At 42.0% G+C, this 17,470-nt stretch overlaps 1 protein-coding gene across 1 annotated transcript; it reads right to left on the minus strand.

The window, feature by feature from the left end:
- Nucleotides 1-267: 267 nt before the first annotated feature.
- LOC121267130 lies at nt 268-2,556 on the minus strand. Its single transcript, XM_041171001.1, has 2 exons — nt 2,405-2,556; nt 268-927 (listed from the first exon to the last, which is right to left on the minus strand). The coding sequence occupies exons 1-2, from the start codon at nt 2,456-2,458 to the stop codon at nt 268-270; spliced, it is 714 nt and encodes a 237-aa protein (XP_041026935.1). The 5' UTR covers nt 2,459-2,556.
- Between the last annotated feature and the right edge of the window lie 14,914 nt (nt 2,557-17,470).

Consider the following 17,470-nt stretch of genomic DNA (forward strand, 5'->3'; position numbering starts at 1 on the left):
CAATGCATCAATTAAAACGCGAGCATCATGGGCTGTACCCTCCCATCCGGCGCATACGAATGTGAATTTCATATCAAAATCACATACACACAAGACATTCTGGGTAATCCTGTGATACCGATTTAAGTATGCATTTGCTACAGAACACGGCGCAGCTGCGTCGATCATGACCCCATCCATTGCACCATGACATTTCTGCAGATTTCGTTTTAAATTAATAAATTCCAAAATATCGTATTGCAAACAGTTTTTGACATTTGTAACATTTTATGCTATGAAAGGATCGATCATGTAATGGTCAATATTTACCTCGAACCATGGATAAAGTCTTAGATTTCCTTCAATATAAGGCATCACCCCAGTTGTCTGGCTCGGTTTAATCACACGGCGCGATAGGCGACATAATGCACGCATTACGTTGTACACATGTCGATTTATAGTTTCAACCGAATGTTGAAACAAGTTAGCTGCATTCCGTTGAACGACACCATGTCCGACAGTGTAGCAAAACATTCCTAATGCTTTCTCAACCGTGACCTCTCGTGACGAATCACGCAAGCTAACATCTCTACGTAAATGATCACATAAGGCCCGGAATGCATATACCTCCATTCGGAACATCTCGTAATAGGTGTTAGGATGTCCATTAAGTACTGCGATGATGTACTGATAACCACGCAAGCCAATGTTATGTTGTGCCCTGGGCATACGACGTTGGGCATGGGATTGCTGCTCCTCCATCAACATGCTCAAAAGAAGAACCGCTTCTTCCGTACCATTGTTACGGCTAGACCATGCGTACCATTCCGCCCATGTATCAAAATCAAATGTATTTGATGCGTTACTACTAGAGCCCTCCGCACTCGTGTCATTCTCCTCGATATTGTCGTCATCATTCCACGCACCGCTATCATTGTCCATGCTTTCCTTTGAAAAAAAGATGTTCACACAAAAAGTAAACAATACATATTGCATATGAATTTGTCATAATGAATTCATATAGAGCAGGAACTTAGCAATGCAAAATTATTTAAAACCAAATACAAAGTTTGAACTTAAATTAGACAACACGAAATAAGATGGTTAGAAATCACACACCATCTAATAAAGTTAAACATAAAAATAAAGTCTCATTTAGTTTAGAAAAACATAGCAAGGCCGGAGTGGGTATGGTCAGCGTAGTGACCAAACCCAATCTATTCTCATCGATGGGGTCATGTTCTGGAAGACAGTTAGGACATGAGGATCCATAAATGCTTTTACTGCACGAAGATGAACGTCCGGTGATAGGGGAGGGGTGATATCCTGCAAAAACTTCATACACTGTGCTACACTACTAAAGCCTGCATCCGACCCACTATTCGATCCCTGGCCTCTACTGCGCTTGGAGTTGCAAAGTTCAAACATCTTTGCATCCAAATCTAGCTGTTGTTGAGAAGTGGCGGCAAGTGTCTGTATGGCAGCACTAAGCACTGGTGAGAATGATGGTTCGGCTGCGTCCCTACGTCGCCTACGAGGAGCCCTTCGCTGTGAGACCCCTCCTTGCGTCGATGGAGTCATGGAAATGTCATTCAAATCAATGGTCGAGTTTAATCCAACGCCACTACCCAACACGGGACCTCGGGCCCTCAATTCCTCCTCCAGGTGCTGCTCCTCCTCTCTAGAAGGGGGTTCCTGCGTTGAAGCATAATGCAAGACCCCTGTTGCAACGGCCTGACCAAAAATTGTGCAAAGGATGTCGTAGTTGGCACTGCCGTTGGTCTTGTACTTTTTCCACTGGGATCGGACCTAAGAAATAGTAAAAATAATTACACAAGTTGAAACAAATTGATAAAATCATTTAATTGGCCATAAATTATAAATTGATAAAAGCATTTAATCATATATTTAGCCATACATTATATAAAGAAAATGCAAGAAATCTCAAATACATGAAGGTTACGCCAAATGAAGACGGTGTTTACCCGGATTGCGTTTGCCAATGTTCTTCTATAGCAACAATAGTTTTTGTGATGGGGTTCCAACCCATCCCCGTTTGGCCCATTAAATCTGTAAACTCGCGTTGCGTCTTCTTAAGACGGGCAATTTTCCCCTTCACTTGTAATGCATTAACTGGCCTAATTCCAAGTTGATTGAGGAGCGTGGCAAGTCGGTCTATGTCAGGGCTTGTAATTCTGGACCCCACCAATTTACCCTCCAATGTTTCCTGGTACAAAATATCAACCAACATCTCCTCCAACCCACCAGACCACAGTTCACGATCACGTATAACCTCTACGTCATCCATGGTATGCTGCTAATGGCGAACAATGACAATGCAAACAATAGACAATGCAAACAATAGACAATGCACTTATGAGTAAGATAAATTTAGAATGTATTTGTACTGAAAATGTTTTAATACCTTGTACGAGGACCTGCTGGATGAGCGTAGAAAGTAGGGCTGCAAGTCATACATAGCAATTAGAATGAAATCCGCCCAAAAAATAATAATCTGCAGTCATGGGTTTTTAAGTCCATTTTAAGAAAACTGTAGAAGCAGCTGCTTACTTTTTGCAATCCACCACTCTCAATTCAAATTGTTAACACACAAAACTAAAAGAAAAAAGAATAAGAAAAAGATAGGGCCTCTGTTCTTGGGCGATGCATCACTTCTTGGGGTTTCGAAAATGGGAAGGTTGGATCCCATCAGTGTGAAGGTCCTTCTACCAAAGCAAAAATCTCAAGTAGGGTGGCCAAGGAGGTGTTTGATGAAAAATCTCAGGCATCCCCAGGGCCTTTACATCAGTTTGAAAGGGATACTGGAAGGACTTCTTAAATGGCCAGAGAATAGGGAATGTGTTGACTGCAAGTCTAAAGGTCCAAGATGGGCTAGCGTGAATTTAGGCATCTTTATATGCATGCAATATTCTGGGATCCATAGAAGCCTAGGGGTACACATGAATTTTGAGTATAGAAGAGTATTTGGTTGTTTGGTTGATGCGAGAGAGTTTTTTGAGAAAATGACTAAAAGATATGTGGGGACTTGGAAGGCTATGGTTTTAGTATACTTGCAAGGGTTGGTGCCTAAGCTGTTTGAGGAATGGCCACCTAAGGGTATTTTTGAACCCTTTGATAGAGGAAGAAAATACCCCGCTGTTTTTCTCTTTATGACCATCAGAGCTGGTCGAGAGAGATACCATAGTTTGTCTCCTAGATACTACGAAGGAACTGTTGCTGCAATTATGGTGTTTAATCTTACAACCAAGCCTCATTTGAGCGGAACTGTTCAGATACTGGACCTTGGTGGTAATCTGCTTGGAGGGTGGATTAGAAATAGTTTTAGACCTCATGTTGGTGAGCAACCTGCAGAAGGGATGCCTGAGTTATCTAAGGCAGACTTGGTCATATTTCTTGGTGATTTTAATTACTGGTTTGATGGTATGCATCCAGCACACTCAACTACAGTTCCATCCAAATCAAGGCCTGCTCAAACTGTCAATACTTTAAACCTTGAGGACAAGGTTCTTAAAGGGGAGGAGTTTGTTATGACCCCCTAGTAATTCGGCGTCGTTTGCTGGGAAGCCTTGGCTTGCAACGCAGTGTTTTAACGTAGGACAGTGGAGTTGAGCAAATACGTGGCTGTTTATTGAACATTCTAGAATAACAGTCGGTTACTCCTTATTTCCATTTTGATTGCTTTCTGTTATGGGGAATTTTTGAAGAGAATTGTTATCCCATATATAAGTGGTAGAACTCAGAGGAGAGGGGATTTATCTAGAATTTCCAGTTTGTATGAACACTGAATTTGGAGGAATTGGAGCCTCGGACATCCCAAACCATAGCTATATTTTGAATTCCATTCCTTTCGTTAATCTCCATTATTGTTTCTTGTGTTCTTATTTTCCATCTGGTGTTCTTCATCTAGGTTCAGACGGGAAGGACAAGCCCAAAGGTTTTTCCACTACTGTTGGAGCACACGAGCTGCAGACGACTGTTTCCTTCACGATGGGAAACTCTTCTGTTGAAACAGGGGCTGCACACATCTAACATCCAACCTGTCGACTATGAAAGAAATTGATACGATTCATCGATTGCCGCTAGTTTTCAAGCTGCCTTCTTACGATTCCACCTAACATTCCTAAGACGTGTAATCAAGATTTGTATGGAGGAATCCGTTGGATTTTGAATGAAACGGTAGTAGTTTTGAGATTGTTGGGGAAGAAGGACGGGAAAGAGAGAGGGAGAGACAGTGGGAGGAGTAATAACGGGATGGAAAAAATAAATTAAATGGGCAGACGAGTCAGGAATCTATGCAAAGTAGGGAAATGTCGCGTCCATCTACAGTATAGAAATGAGTTGTGGATTGAAGAGTCTGTACGTTTGGACGGCAGAAGAAGTTCAAAAAAGAACTAACTTGAGCTGCTTTCAGCATCCAAACGAGCCCTAAATCTCTAGGTTTTTTTCTCAGTTATCTCAAAGTTACTATCCTATATGCTTTTAACTGCATGCACATCTAAGAAATCTGTTGCGTCAATCTAAGTTAGAATAAAAATAATTAACACACATAGCAAGATCGAAAATTCATTAAGATTCCTATCATCTCTTGAGTCACAATGCCTAATTATTAATTTCTAACTTAATTTTCGCACAAATTTATATCATATATGAGATTAATTTCAAGTCACTTTCAACTATACTCCCACTAAGATAAGCAATCAATCGAGTCACTCACACATAAAAACAATTCTTCTTAGATCAAAGAAATTCATTTGGACTAATTGTAAGCATGGACAATACAAACTCAATTACTTAATCATCTATTTTATCACATTCAAAAAATTTGAAGACTAACTCCTAAAATTAGCCTAACAAATACAATTGATAAAATAATAATTATTTACCGAAAATATATAATCTAGGAAATTTATAAAATAAAATAAAATTCCTAAGAACGGTGACAAACATAATCTTATAATATCATGGCATGTATGTATTTAATAACCAATGAAATATTATAAATTCATGCCAAAAGAAAATTCAGAAAAAATATTCATATGGCATTAAGTATTTGTTGAATAAATCTAAAACACAAAATTCAGCAAACTACAAACAATTAGCTTCAATCCAATGGCTGAGCTCGTTTCCCGTGTATGTGAGGGATTAGGTTCAAAACACCATTCAACACTTTTGCATATAATGACCCAAGCAGAACACAAAACTTTGATGGGTTGTGCGCCAGTGCATTGGGGTGCAACCCTTTGGGCCAAGCATGCACACAGAGAGGCCTTGGGCTATGCACAAATCATGGTGAACCTAAAATACGGAGCACTTGAAGAAATTTCACCCTTGATTATGTATAGTTTGACAGTGAAGAATAATGAATAAAGGCGATTATTTACCTCCTTACAGGCATGTGCAGAAACAAAAACGACACACAAGTTAGACGACTCCACGATCCCCGAAACACAAGAGGCAAGTCCAAAGACTCACGGTGAAACAAAAAGGGTGCCCAGGTTAGAAGACCCTGCTACCCCTTAAAAACCAAAGGTACAAAGACACGTGGTGAAACAAAAAGCGAGCCCAGTTCCGATGACCCCGCGACCCACCAAACACCAAAAGCGAGTCCAAAAACTAGCGGTGAAGCAAAGAGGCCTCGCAAGTCAGACGACCGCGTGACTCCCCGAACACCAAAGGTGAGTCCAAAGACTCATGCTGAAGCAAAAAGGGTGGGCAGGTCAGAGGATCCCGCATCTCCCGAAACACCAAAGTAGAGTCCAAAGACTCGCGGTGAACCGAAATGGGTGCCCAGGCTAGACAACCCCTTAAACACTAAAGTCGAGTCCAAAGACTCGTGGTGAACCAAAAAGGGCCTAGGTAAGACAACCCTGCGACCCCCCAAAGACCAAAGGCAAGTCCAAAGACTCGCGGGGAAGCAAAAAAGGCGTGCAGGTCAGACAACCCCGTGACCCTCCAAATAACAAAGACGAGTCCAAAGACTCGCGAAGAAGCAAAAAAGGACGTGCAGGTCAAACGACCCCATGACCCCCCCCCCCAAACACCAGAGTCGATTAAAAAAACTCACGCTGAAGCAAAAAGGGTGCCCAAGTAAGAAGACCCCGTGACCCTTCAAACATCAAAGGCAAGTTCAAAGACTCGCAATGAAGGAAAAAGGGCACACGGGTTAGACGACCTTGTGATCCATTAACCCTAAAGTCAAGTCCAATGGCTCGTAGTGAACAAAAAAGTGCGCCCAGGTCAGACGACCCCTGAGCCCCAAAGACCTTTAGTCCACAGACTTGCAGTGAAGCAAAACAGCACGCAAGTCAGATGACCCTGCAACACCCCAAACACCAAAGGCTTGTCCAAAGACTCGCAGTGAAGCAGAAAGGGCACGTAGGTAAGATAGCCCTGCAACCCCCCAAACACCAAAGTCGAGTGCAAAAACTCATAGTGAATCAAAAAGGGCATCTGGGTCAGAAGACCCGCCGACCCCCAAAATACTAAACTCGAGTCCAAAGACTCGTGGTGAAATAAAAATATTGCCCAGGTTTGACAACCCAGTGACCACCCCAAAGACCAAAGGTGAGTACAAAGACTCGTGGTGAAGCAGAGAGGGCATGCAGGTCTGACGACCCTATGACCTTACAAACACCAAAAGCGATTCCAAATACTTGCGGTGAAGCAAAAAGGGCATGCAGGTTAGACGACTTGGCAACCCCCAAAACACCAAAAGTGAGTCCAAAGAATAGCGATGAAGCAAAAAGGGCACGCAAGTCAGACTATCTCGTGACTAGTCAAACACAAAAGTCGAGTCCAAAGACTTGGGGTGAATCAAAAAGTGAGCCCAAGTTAGACAACCCCACAAACCCTTAATGCCAACGTCGAGTCTAAACACTCATGACAAAGCAAAAAAGGTGCACAAGTCAGATGACATCGCGACCCCTCAAACTCCAAAGACTCTCATTGAAACAAAAAAGGCGCCCAGGTCAAACGACCCCGCCACCCTCCAAACACCAAAAGCGACTCCAAAGACTCACAGTGAAGCAAAGAGGGCATGCAGGTCAGACAACCCCGCGACCCTCCAAACACTAAAGTCGAGGCCAAAGACTTGTGGTGAACCAAAAAGGGTGTGCAGGTTCGACAACACCCTAAACACCAAAAGCAAGTCCAAAGAATCGCAGTGAGGCAAAAGGGGCACTCAGGTTAGACGACCTTGCAACCCCCAAAACACCAAAGTCGAGTCCAAAGACTCACGGTGAAATAAAAAGGGCACCCAAATCAGACGACCCCACGACCCCTCAAACACTGAAGTCGAGTCCAATGACTCACAGTGAACCAAAAAGGGCACCTAGGTCAGACAACTCCACGACCCCCCAAAGACCAAAGGCGAGTCCAAAGACTCTCAGTGAAGCAAAAATGGAGCATAGGTCAGACGACCCTGTGACCCTATAAACACCAAAGGCAAGTTCAAAAAGGGCGCGCAGGTCAAACGACCCAGTGACCCCCCCCCCCCCCCCCAAAAAAAAAAAAAAACAAACACCAAAGGCAAGTCCACAGAATTGCGGTGAAGCAAAAAGGGAAGGTAGGTTAGACGACCTGCGACCCCCTAAACACCAAAGTCGAGTCAAAACATTCCTGGTGAAACAAAAAGGGTGCCCAAGTCAGATGACCCTGCGACTTTCCAACAACCAAAGGCGAGTCCAAAGACTCATGATGAAGTAAAGGAGGCGTGCAGGTCAAACCACCCCACAACCCACCAAACACCGAATTTGAGTCCAAAGAATCGCAGTGAAGCAAAATGGCGTGAAAGTCAGACGACCCCATGACCCTCCAAACACTAAAGAAGAGTCCAAAGACTCACGGTGAAGCAAAAAGGGTGTGCAGGTTAAACAACTTGCAACCCCCAAAACAACGAAGGCGAGTCCAAAGAACAGCGGTCAAGCAAAAAGGGCACACAGGTAAGACGACCCCACAATCCCCTAAAAACTAAAGTCTAGTCCAAAAACTCACAGTGAAATAAAAAGGGCGCCTAGGTTAAACAACCCCGCGACCCCCCAAACACCAAGGTGACTTCAAAGACTCGCGATAAAGCAAAAAGGGTGCGCAGGTTAGACAACCCTATGACTCCCAAACACCAAAGGCGAGGGAGTAAAAGAATCGCTGTGAAGCAAAAAGGGCACATAGGTCAAACAACCTTGCGACCCTACAAACACCAAAGTCAAATCCAAAGACTCGCAGTGAAACAAAAAGGGCACCCAGGCCAGACGACCCTATGACCTTCCAAACAACAAATGTGAGTCCAAAGACTCAAGGTGAACCAAAAAGGGCACCTAGGTTAGACGACCCCACGAGCCCCCAAATACCAAAGTCAAGTGTAAAGACTCGCGGTGAAGCAAAAAGGGTGTGCAAGCTAGATGACCCCGCGACCTCCAAAACACCAAAGGCAAGTCCAAAGACTCGCTATGAAACAAAAAGGGCACGTAGGCCAGATGACCCCACTGCCCTCCAAACACCAAAGGCAACTCCAAAGACTCACGATGAAGTAAAGAGGCCGCACATGTCAGACAACCCCGTGACCGTCCAAACACTAAAGTCGAGTCTAAAGACTCATGGTGAAGTAGAAAGGACACCAAGGTCAAACGACCCCATGACCCCAAAAACCAAAGTCGACTCCAAAGACTCACAATAAAACAAATAGGGAGCCCAAGTCAGATGACCCCAGGACCCCACCAAACACCATAGGTGAATCCAAAGAATCACGATGAAGCAAAAAGGCGCAGGTCAGACGACCACGCGACCCCTAAACACCAATGGCCAATTCAAAGATTTGCAATGAAGCAAAAAGGGTGCCTAGGTCAGACGACCTCACAACCCTCCAAACACTAAAGGCGAGTTCAAAGACTTGTGGTGAAACAAGGATGACACACAAGTCTAACAATCCTGTGACCCCCCAAACACCAAAGGCGAGTCTAGAGACTCACAGTGAAACAAAAAAGGCGAGCTGGTCAAATGACACTGCCACCTTACAAACACCAAAGACGAGCCCAAAGACTCGTGGTGAGACAAAAAGGGTGCGCAGGTCAAACGACCCTGCTAACCACCAAGTGCCAAAGTCGAGTACAAAGACTCGTGGTGAAATAAAAAGGGGGCATAGGTCGTATGACCCAGTGACCCCTGAATGCTAATGATGAATCTAAAGACTTGCGGTGCAACCAAAAAGTAAGTCTAAGTCAGATGACCTCGCGACCCCAAACACCAAGGGTGAGTCCAAAGACTTGCGGTCAAGTAAAAAGTGTGCACAGGTCAGACGACCCTGCGACCCACTAAACACCAATGGTGAGTCCAAAGACTCGCGGTGAAACAAAAAAGGGTGCCCAGGTTAGACAACCCTACGACCCTCCAAATACCAAAGGCGAGTCCAAAGCAAAGTTTTGAATATCGTACCGGAAGCCGTACCGGTCAAGGCACTAGAACGAAATATTTCGGTACCGGTACCGTTTCGTGTACCGTTTCGGGATAATATTTTGGTACCGATACTGTTTCGGTACCGATACAGTTTCGGTACCGGTACCATTTTGTGTACTGTTTCGAAATAATTTATACCTGGATAAAATATATATACAAGCATTAACTATATTCCAAAATAACAAAAAAATAAGTCATAAACTCAATATTTCTCAATACAAGTATTAAGTTTTATGTTACAACTAACATAAAGTTACAAACATTAATATTATCATGATAAAATCATTAACGTCACCATGTCATAAAAAACTCTCATCCGCATCAAAAAGACAATAAGGATCAGGATTCGACATAATCAAAATACTTTCATCAACGTCATCACCGTCATCAACATCAATACCAACATTATTATTGTCTTCCTCATTTAGTAAGGCTAATGGCTCCTCAATACTTGCCCAATCCAAATCTTCTCCATCAAGAAGCTCAGATTCTTCACCCACCCATTCTTCCATCAAATCAATGTTTTCAAGATTGATTGGATTTAAAGCATCTCTTCCATTTTTTATGCTCCTGTCAAAATAAAATCAAACATAAGTGAAAATATTATATATTTTTCAACAGTGAAAACATTAGTATTAAAAAAATTTACCTCTCTCTCAGCTTCAAGTTATAACGAACAAATACTAAGTCATTCAAACGTTTATGCACTAATCTATTTCTCTTCTTCAAATGAATAAAATCAAATGTGCTCCAGTTTCTCTCACATCCAGTTGCACTACAACATTGACTTGGTACTCGAACAGCAAACCTTTGAAGCGTTGGAACCTCGTAACCAAATTGGATCCACCATGCAACTATAACAATAATGTAATTATAAATTATTATTTAAATACAAGTAAAAATAAAATAAAATAAAATTTAAAGTACAAAGTCACACTATTTAACAAATGATATTGATAAATGATAATTCCTGGATTAATCTTATCACGCTGGTAGATTGCTAAAGAATGTCCAAACTCACCTATTGCATTTTTATACAAGTCAAGTTCTGCAATGATCTTGTCTTGATTATCGGGATCAAGTTCCATCTTCATAACTCAACTGTTGAAGCCTCTTACAACATCATTTTTATTTTTAAAGTTGGGGCTATAGTAAATTCCAGGATTAAGAAAATAATCCGCCGCGTGTAATGGACTGTGAAGCTGCCTATCCCATCTAGAATCAATAATCCTGGTGAATGGACTAAATAAACTAACTTTGATATTGCATCTTTCTTTTATGTTCTCTTTGACTCTTTCCATTGCATCATACAAGTATCTCATTGCAGGCTTCTCATCCCCGTCAACAAGTCGTAGAACACGAACCAAAGGCTCACTAACTTTAACAATAAATTGACATTAAGTCCAAAACTCTTTATCGTCTAAAACGATCTTAGCTATCTCCTTCCCTATGCTGCTCTTAGAATGACTTGATGCAATCCATTTATCACAAGTAAACATTTGTCTGAGTTATTTCTTAAACAAGAGCAAGCATTGGATATTTAAAAAATTTGTCGCGAACCTTGTAATTGCAGGACGACACAAATATGACCTTTGGTAAAGTCTTTTCTCATCAATGCCAAAACCCAACCATGGTTATAGATAAACTTTGTTATCTTTTTTACCTTTTTTATAGTATCATCAATAAGGGGAAAATATCTTGGATCAGAAAAATTCTCCAACATTAAGTCTATGCAATGAGCTGCACATGGGGACCAGTAGAAAGAGCCATACTTCTGTTGTAACTTTTTTCCTGCAGCTTTATAACTTGCATCATTGTCTGTTATGAACTGCACAAGATTCTCAGCTCCAATTTCTTGAACAACCTCATCAAAGATATTAAATAATGTTTCAGTATCTTTTCTAAGACCAGATGTATCAACAGACTTCAAGAACATTGTACCTTTCGGATAATAAACTAGAAAGTTGATTATTGATTGTTGCTTCTAGTTTGTCCAACCATCTGCCATTAGTGAACAACCGGTCTCATTTCAAATCTTCTTAATTTGTTGCAAATAATCTTGAACCTCATCCATAACCATCTTTAACAAATTTCCTCTCAACTCATATAAAGAACGGCCCTTGAATCCTGGCCCGTGACAGTCATGGCATCGATAGCTGGTTGATAAAACTTGGATTGAGCCGCATTGAAAGGCAGATTAGCATCATACCACCAGCGTGCTACAACCATCTTTTCTTTTACAATCATCTCATTTGAACACATAGAACTCTTAATTGAAGGTTGGGCCCCAGGAGTTGTTCTTGGAGCAAAACATCTACTCAATTCCCCCACTGACTTTCCAGTTCCCGATTCTTTCGACTTCCCCTTACCTTTTGAAAGCTGAGACTGTCCCTCCATACTATTACTATCATCAATATCATCAAATGTTAAATCTATATTACCTCCAATCTCTGACCTTATCTTTCTTTTCTTCTCTTTGCTTTTTTTCATTTCATTAAGCAACTCATTCATTTGCCATTTTACATCTTCAGAGACTTTTTTACATGATTCTACATCGCCTAGAATCCCAGTTAGATGATACTTCAACCGAGTGATCCCGCCACTTCTAATTACTTTATTACAATATAAACATTCAGTATTACTTCTTGCCCCTGGCACTGCACGTGCATGAGCCCATGCTGGATCTCTTCAGAGACTTTTTTACATGATTTTACATCGCCTGGAATCCCAGTTAGATGATACTTCAACCGAGTGATCCCGCCACCTCTAATTACTTTATTACAATATAAACATTCAGTATTACTTCTTGCCCCTGGCACTGCACGTGCATGAGCCCATGCTGGATCTTCTGATCTTACAGGAGCAAGTGTTGGAGTTGAAGTCATACCACCGGTTCATTGACAACTAGACATTTTTAACTATTAAAGTATAAAAAATTAACACTTATAAGTAAGCAAAATTAAAAAAAGAAGAAATTCAATAGTCATTAGAATTAACACTTATATATATTTTAGAAGAAATTCATCAAAATATCAAATCCAAACATGATTAACTTTAAAAAAACACCAGGTTCATCAGAAACCAAAGTACCAAACACCCACTGAATTTTAGCTAATACTTGAATAAGGATATATATATATATATATATTTTTTTTATCACTGATTTTGCTTATAAGTCACAAAAATCAAAATACCTCATATATATATATAATAAAGCATCTGCGTAGGCCATATACAATCACCAAGTTAATACCAAATTGCAACGGGAGATAATAAGTTAATAACACCAAAACTAATACCGAATTGCAACTGGAGATAATAAAAGTATAAAACACGTTTCGAGTAGAATAGAGTGTGACTGCGATGGCCATAGATAAAATATTTTAGCTAATATTTTATCAAAATACTGACTGCGTAGGCCATATGCAATCACCCAAAGTTATAGAATCATAGATACAATGTAGAATCTAAAAACAAATAAACACTATAAAAATATAATCTAAAACATCTATAAAATTTAAAAATACAATTCTGATTTATTTATAAAAAAAATAACAAAAAAATTAAATTAATTTCGAAAATTACCGGGCGGCAGAGACGACGGCAGACGGCAACTTGCGGCTAACAAACGATGCAACTTTGAGCTGCACTGCTACTGCTGCTGCCGCCGGCTGAAAGGAAAATGAAGAATTAAAATTTGAGAGCTTGAGAGTTGAGGCTGAAGAGAGAAGAGTGAAAAGAAAACAAATGCGTGAAACCGAAAAAGAGAAGAGAAATGTTAGAAACCCTAATACGTGAAAGTCCAAAATTGCCCCCGAAAGTTTATTAGAATTTCAAAAATGCCATTCCACTGGGTGCAGAATTTCGTACCGGCCAAAGTAAGTGTTTCGGCCGAAACATCAAATACCGGCTGGTACACCCGGTATTTTAAACGAAACGGAACATATATATTTCCGGTACCGGCCGAGCGGCCGGTACGGCATATACCGGCCGGTACGGTACGGTACCAAAAACAGTGGTCCAAATACTCGCGGTGAACCAAACAGGGCATGTAAGTCAGACAACCCCTGGACCCTCCAAACACCAAATGTGAGTCTAAAGACTCGCGGTGTGGAAATGAAGGCGGCCAAGTCAGACGACCCCACGACCCTTCAAATACCAAAGATGAGTCCAAAGACTCGCGGCAAAGCAAAAAAGGCGCGCAGGTTAGACGACTCTGCGACCCTCACAACACCAATGTCAAGTCCAAAGACTCGCGATGAAACAAAAAGGGCGCCCGAGTCAGATGACTCTGCGAACCACCAAATGACAAGGTCGAGCCCAAAGACTCATAGTACAACCAAACGACCCCACAGGTTATTATTTAGTCCAATCCAAAGAATCGCAATGGAAAATGCAGTCAACTTTAGCAACTCATTAAAAGCACAAAGCATAGATTGTTCAACAAAACAAGCATCAAGCATCCAAACATAGGAAAAAACTAACACCGAGGATCACGACAAGTGTTCATACATTGTTCAACAATAAGAGCACATGAGATACAAAATGATAAAAGATCTTAAGAGGCTGGAGCAGTAGAATCTGTGGTTGTCCATGTCACAACGGAGAAGGCATTGGGCATGGTGTCACGCTCAATGCATCGACGAATTGGCATGAAACTGGGTCAGTTTTGAGTGCCTCAAGACTCAATTTCTAAAGGCCAGTACTAGGATTTGCCAATAAGAAGGACCTGAGCCATGCCAGACCAGCCTCATAGCCATAACCAAAAGCAAGTTGTGTACAGATCTGGCCACCGTGAGCTGACGGGATAGACGAACAAGTTGCTCCTGCGAGGAGATCAACGCTGATTCCAACTCCAACACCTGTTGGTCCCACTTCTTGACCTTCGCGTCGAAATAAAATAAGGCATCATTCATCTTCTTCCAGTTCTCATATGCCCATTCCCGATCCTTTTTCATTGTTGCATGCCTCTGAGAGAGCTCCTTTAAAGCCTCTTGCCCCCAGACCCTTTCCGAATCGCCACAGTTTTTGAAAGTTCAAGGCAGTGCTGTTTAGCAATCGCCAATTCTCTTTGAGAGGAACCCAGTTCCTTCCGAAGACCAGACAACTAGGCCTAAGTATAATCCCTCTCTACCCTCAACAGTGTTAGCTCAAAATTGTTTTGCGCTCACTTCAAAGGCTAGATGTTTCCTCACAGAGAATATCCATGTCACCCGCCAGTGAATGGGCGTAACCATTGGCTTGCTCAAGGAAAATCTCTAGCTTGGCCTTCTCAAACTTCCATCACTTAAACCTTTTCTTCTCCCAAAAGGCAAACATACGAGGCTGACTGAACCTCCTCCTCCTCCAAATCGGCTTGATCAACGATGATCCAAGTGGCTAAGTCATCCATGCCCCAAAATAATCAAACATTTGAATGCTAAAAAAAGGGAAAAGAGGAGAATAAGCCATACGGAATAGAGGAAACCTCTCAGTTGACCAACCATGTCCTCTACCGATCTGCTTCTAAGGGGGCGAGAGGGGCCTGTGTGCCTCTTCCCTCAAGCCCCTGATGCTTAGTCGTGATGGGACCCAAGAGAGTAAGGAGCTAGAGTGGCAAAGCCAGTAGAGATTCTGCACCCGTAAGCATGACTAACTCCCTCAACGGGGCGAATAGGATCCATCGTGACAAAATCAGGTAGAACCGTTTCTTCCTCACCTCCATCACCTTTTAAGGAAAAGCCCTCCTCGTGAGAGGAAGATCCCTCGTCACCCGTGAAGGATGAGTCAGAAGGAGAATGGATGGAAACTTGCTCCTTGCTCGCTTCCAACTCATGGGCGAGGTCTCCCCCAAAGATAGTAGTTGGAAGAGATCTTAGAGTAGTTTCTCTCCCATCATGATCCTTCTGGGGGCTGGGGGTGGCCAGCTTTTCTTCATCTTGATCATGATCCTGATCCTAACCCTCATCGATCATTGGCAAAATAACTCCTGAGGGCATCGAGGCGGAGAGGCCTAATGAGAAGGCGGTGCAAATATCTGTTTCCCCTTCTCCTCTACCCTCGGTCGAGCCAATTGGAGATATTGTGGGAAGCTCAAAGGAAGGCCAGTTAGCCAAGCCAAACTTCCAAGAAGAGGGGTTGAAATCGAAGGCGGTGGCCCAGTCAGTAAGTGCTTGGCCCATCAAATCGTCAAGATTGTCAAGGCTAGGGGAAGTCCCCCAGGGTGGCGATTGTGTGATGGTGGAAAGAGGGGTCGGTAAAATATGGTCATCAGCATGAGCAGAAGCCTTGGCACTCACCATGGCATCACTTTGGCCTTGGGTCAAGGGCGAGTTGAGAGCTTCATCACTTTAGCCCTGGGTCGAGGGCTGCTTTGCGCTTTAGTGCCCCCTTGATGAAAGGGATCATTCTCCTCTTGGTCAGCGGCAAGCGTCGTTTGTTTATTTTCTTAGGCAGAGTAGGGGCAGGCCTTGTAACACCCCACTTAATTAACTCTTGATTAACCCTTAAGTACTCTAAATTAGGATTTTAATTATGGCTTAATCACTTTCATTAAGGTTGATAGTGAGATTAACATTAATGTTGGTACTTAATGTTAATAAGCTAAATATTAGAGAGGCAAGCCCATTAGTAATTTTGGTGAGGCTTTTTAGGACCCAAGAACATTCATGGGCCTAGCATAAGAAAATCTTGAACCAAGCCCTTAGAAAATCAAGACTAGTCTTGGCTCAAGTATAGGAAGGTATAAGGCTTTTGGTGTAGATTGGAACATTGGCCTTTTTCAAGCTCATATGGCCCAAAGCTATGTTTGGACTCATTTTATCATTCAAAGACCAAATGCCCAATACACCATACTATTGGTTTCCTTAAGCCCAAATCACACTCAAAGTACCCAAATTAAGTTTTGAAAATGGGCTAAGGCCATTAACCATCATACTTGAGGTTAGTGCACTTTAAGCTATGCTTTGAAGCTTAATCATGCTTAATCTTTTCTTAAAATTTTTAATTCAGTTTTTTTTAATTAATACTCCCTTAAACCATGATTAAAACATGTTAATACCCTAACTAAACCATTCCACATGTCATTAAGAAAAATGACATAACAAGCCCAAATTATGCTTCAATCGGTTTTGTGCATTGCCCTTTGTAATACTTGGACTGTTTTACTCTTGGGCCCAACATTTTTTTGGTTTATCCTCAAGGGTAATATGGTCCTTAAACACCTTATAAAATCTTCCAAAACTCAGTTTGAGTCTTGGACGAAATTGGTTGCATCAACCAACTCAAAGAACCAAACTGGGTGCACCTTGGTCTAGTTTGTGTAGGAACCCTTTGGATTGAATTTGAACCAACCTCTTGCCATGGTTTGCACCACCACCCCCACACCACCTCCTTCTCCACCTAATCACCAAGAAGTCCCATGACCATCATGAAGGATTTTGACTCATTTTTGCTGTCCAAAAAGATCCAAAACCGAACTGATTTTCTGCCACCACAAAACCACATTCATCCACCTGTTTTCAAAGGTGGTTTGTAGGATCTTCTGCCATCCAAATGATATCCCACGACCTGGAGTCATCTACAGGACCCTTGCAGCTATGGTGGAGAGGAAATGATGGTGGTTTAGGGCACTATTTCATTTTGCACAATTGACATAAGCTCATGCAAGAAAATCTGGATTTGAACACCTCCCACTTCACCCAATCACCAAGCACCCAAGCCAACGTCCCTCACCCCTTGGCCACCTATAAATACTTCCCTCCCTTTCTCGTTTCACCCACACCACAGCTCCAAGTATCATCTTGAGCCTTGAGAGCATTTCCCCCTCTTAGAGATCAAAAGAGTGCAAACCAAGTGAGTTTTTTAGTGTTCTTGTGTAAGGCAATCTAGAGTACTTGGAAGACCATGAAATTTGTAAGTTTTCTTCCTTTTGATCTTAGATAGTATTTCAAGCTTTGTTCCTAAGCGTTGGTACGAAATTTGGTTGAGTTTTGAGAATGTTATGATGCTTAATGCAAAATTGGGTTAATTAAAGGAATGATTG

Source organism: Juglans microcarpa x Juglans regia, chromosome 5S, assembly GCF_004785595.1.
Source record: "Juglans microcarpa x Juglans regia isolate MS1-56 chromosome 5S, Jm3101_v1.0, whole genome shotgun sequence".
Taxonomy (NCBI): Eukaryota; Viridiplantae; Streptophyta; class Magnoliopsida; order Fagales; family Juglandaceae; genus Juglans; species Juglans microcarpa x Juglans regia.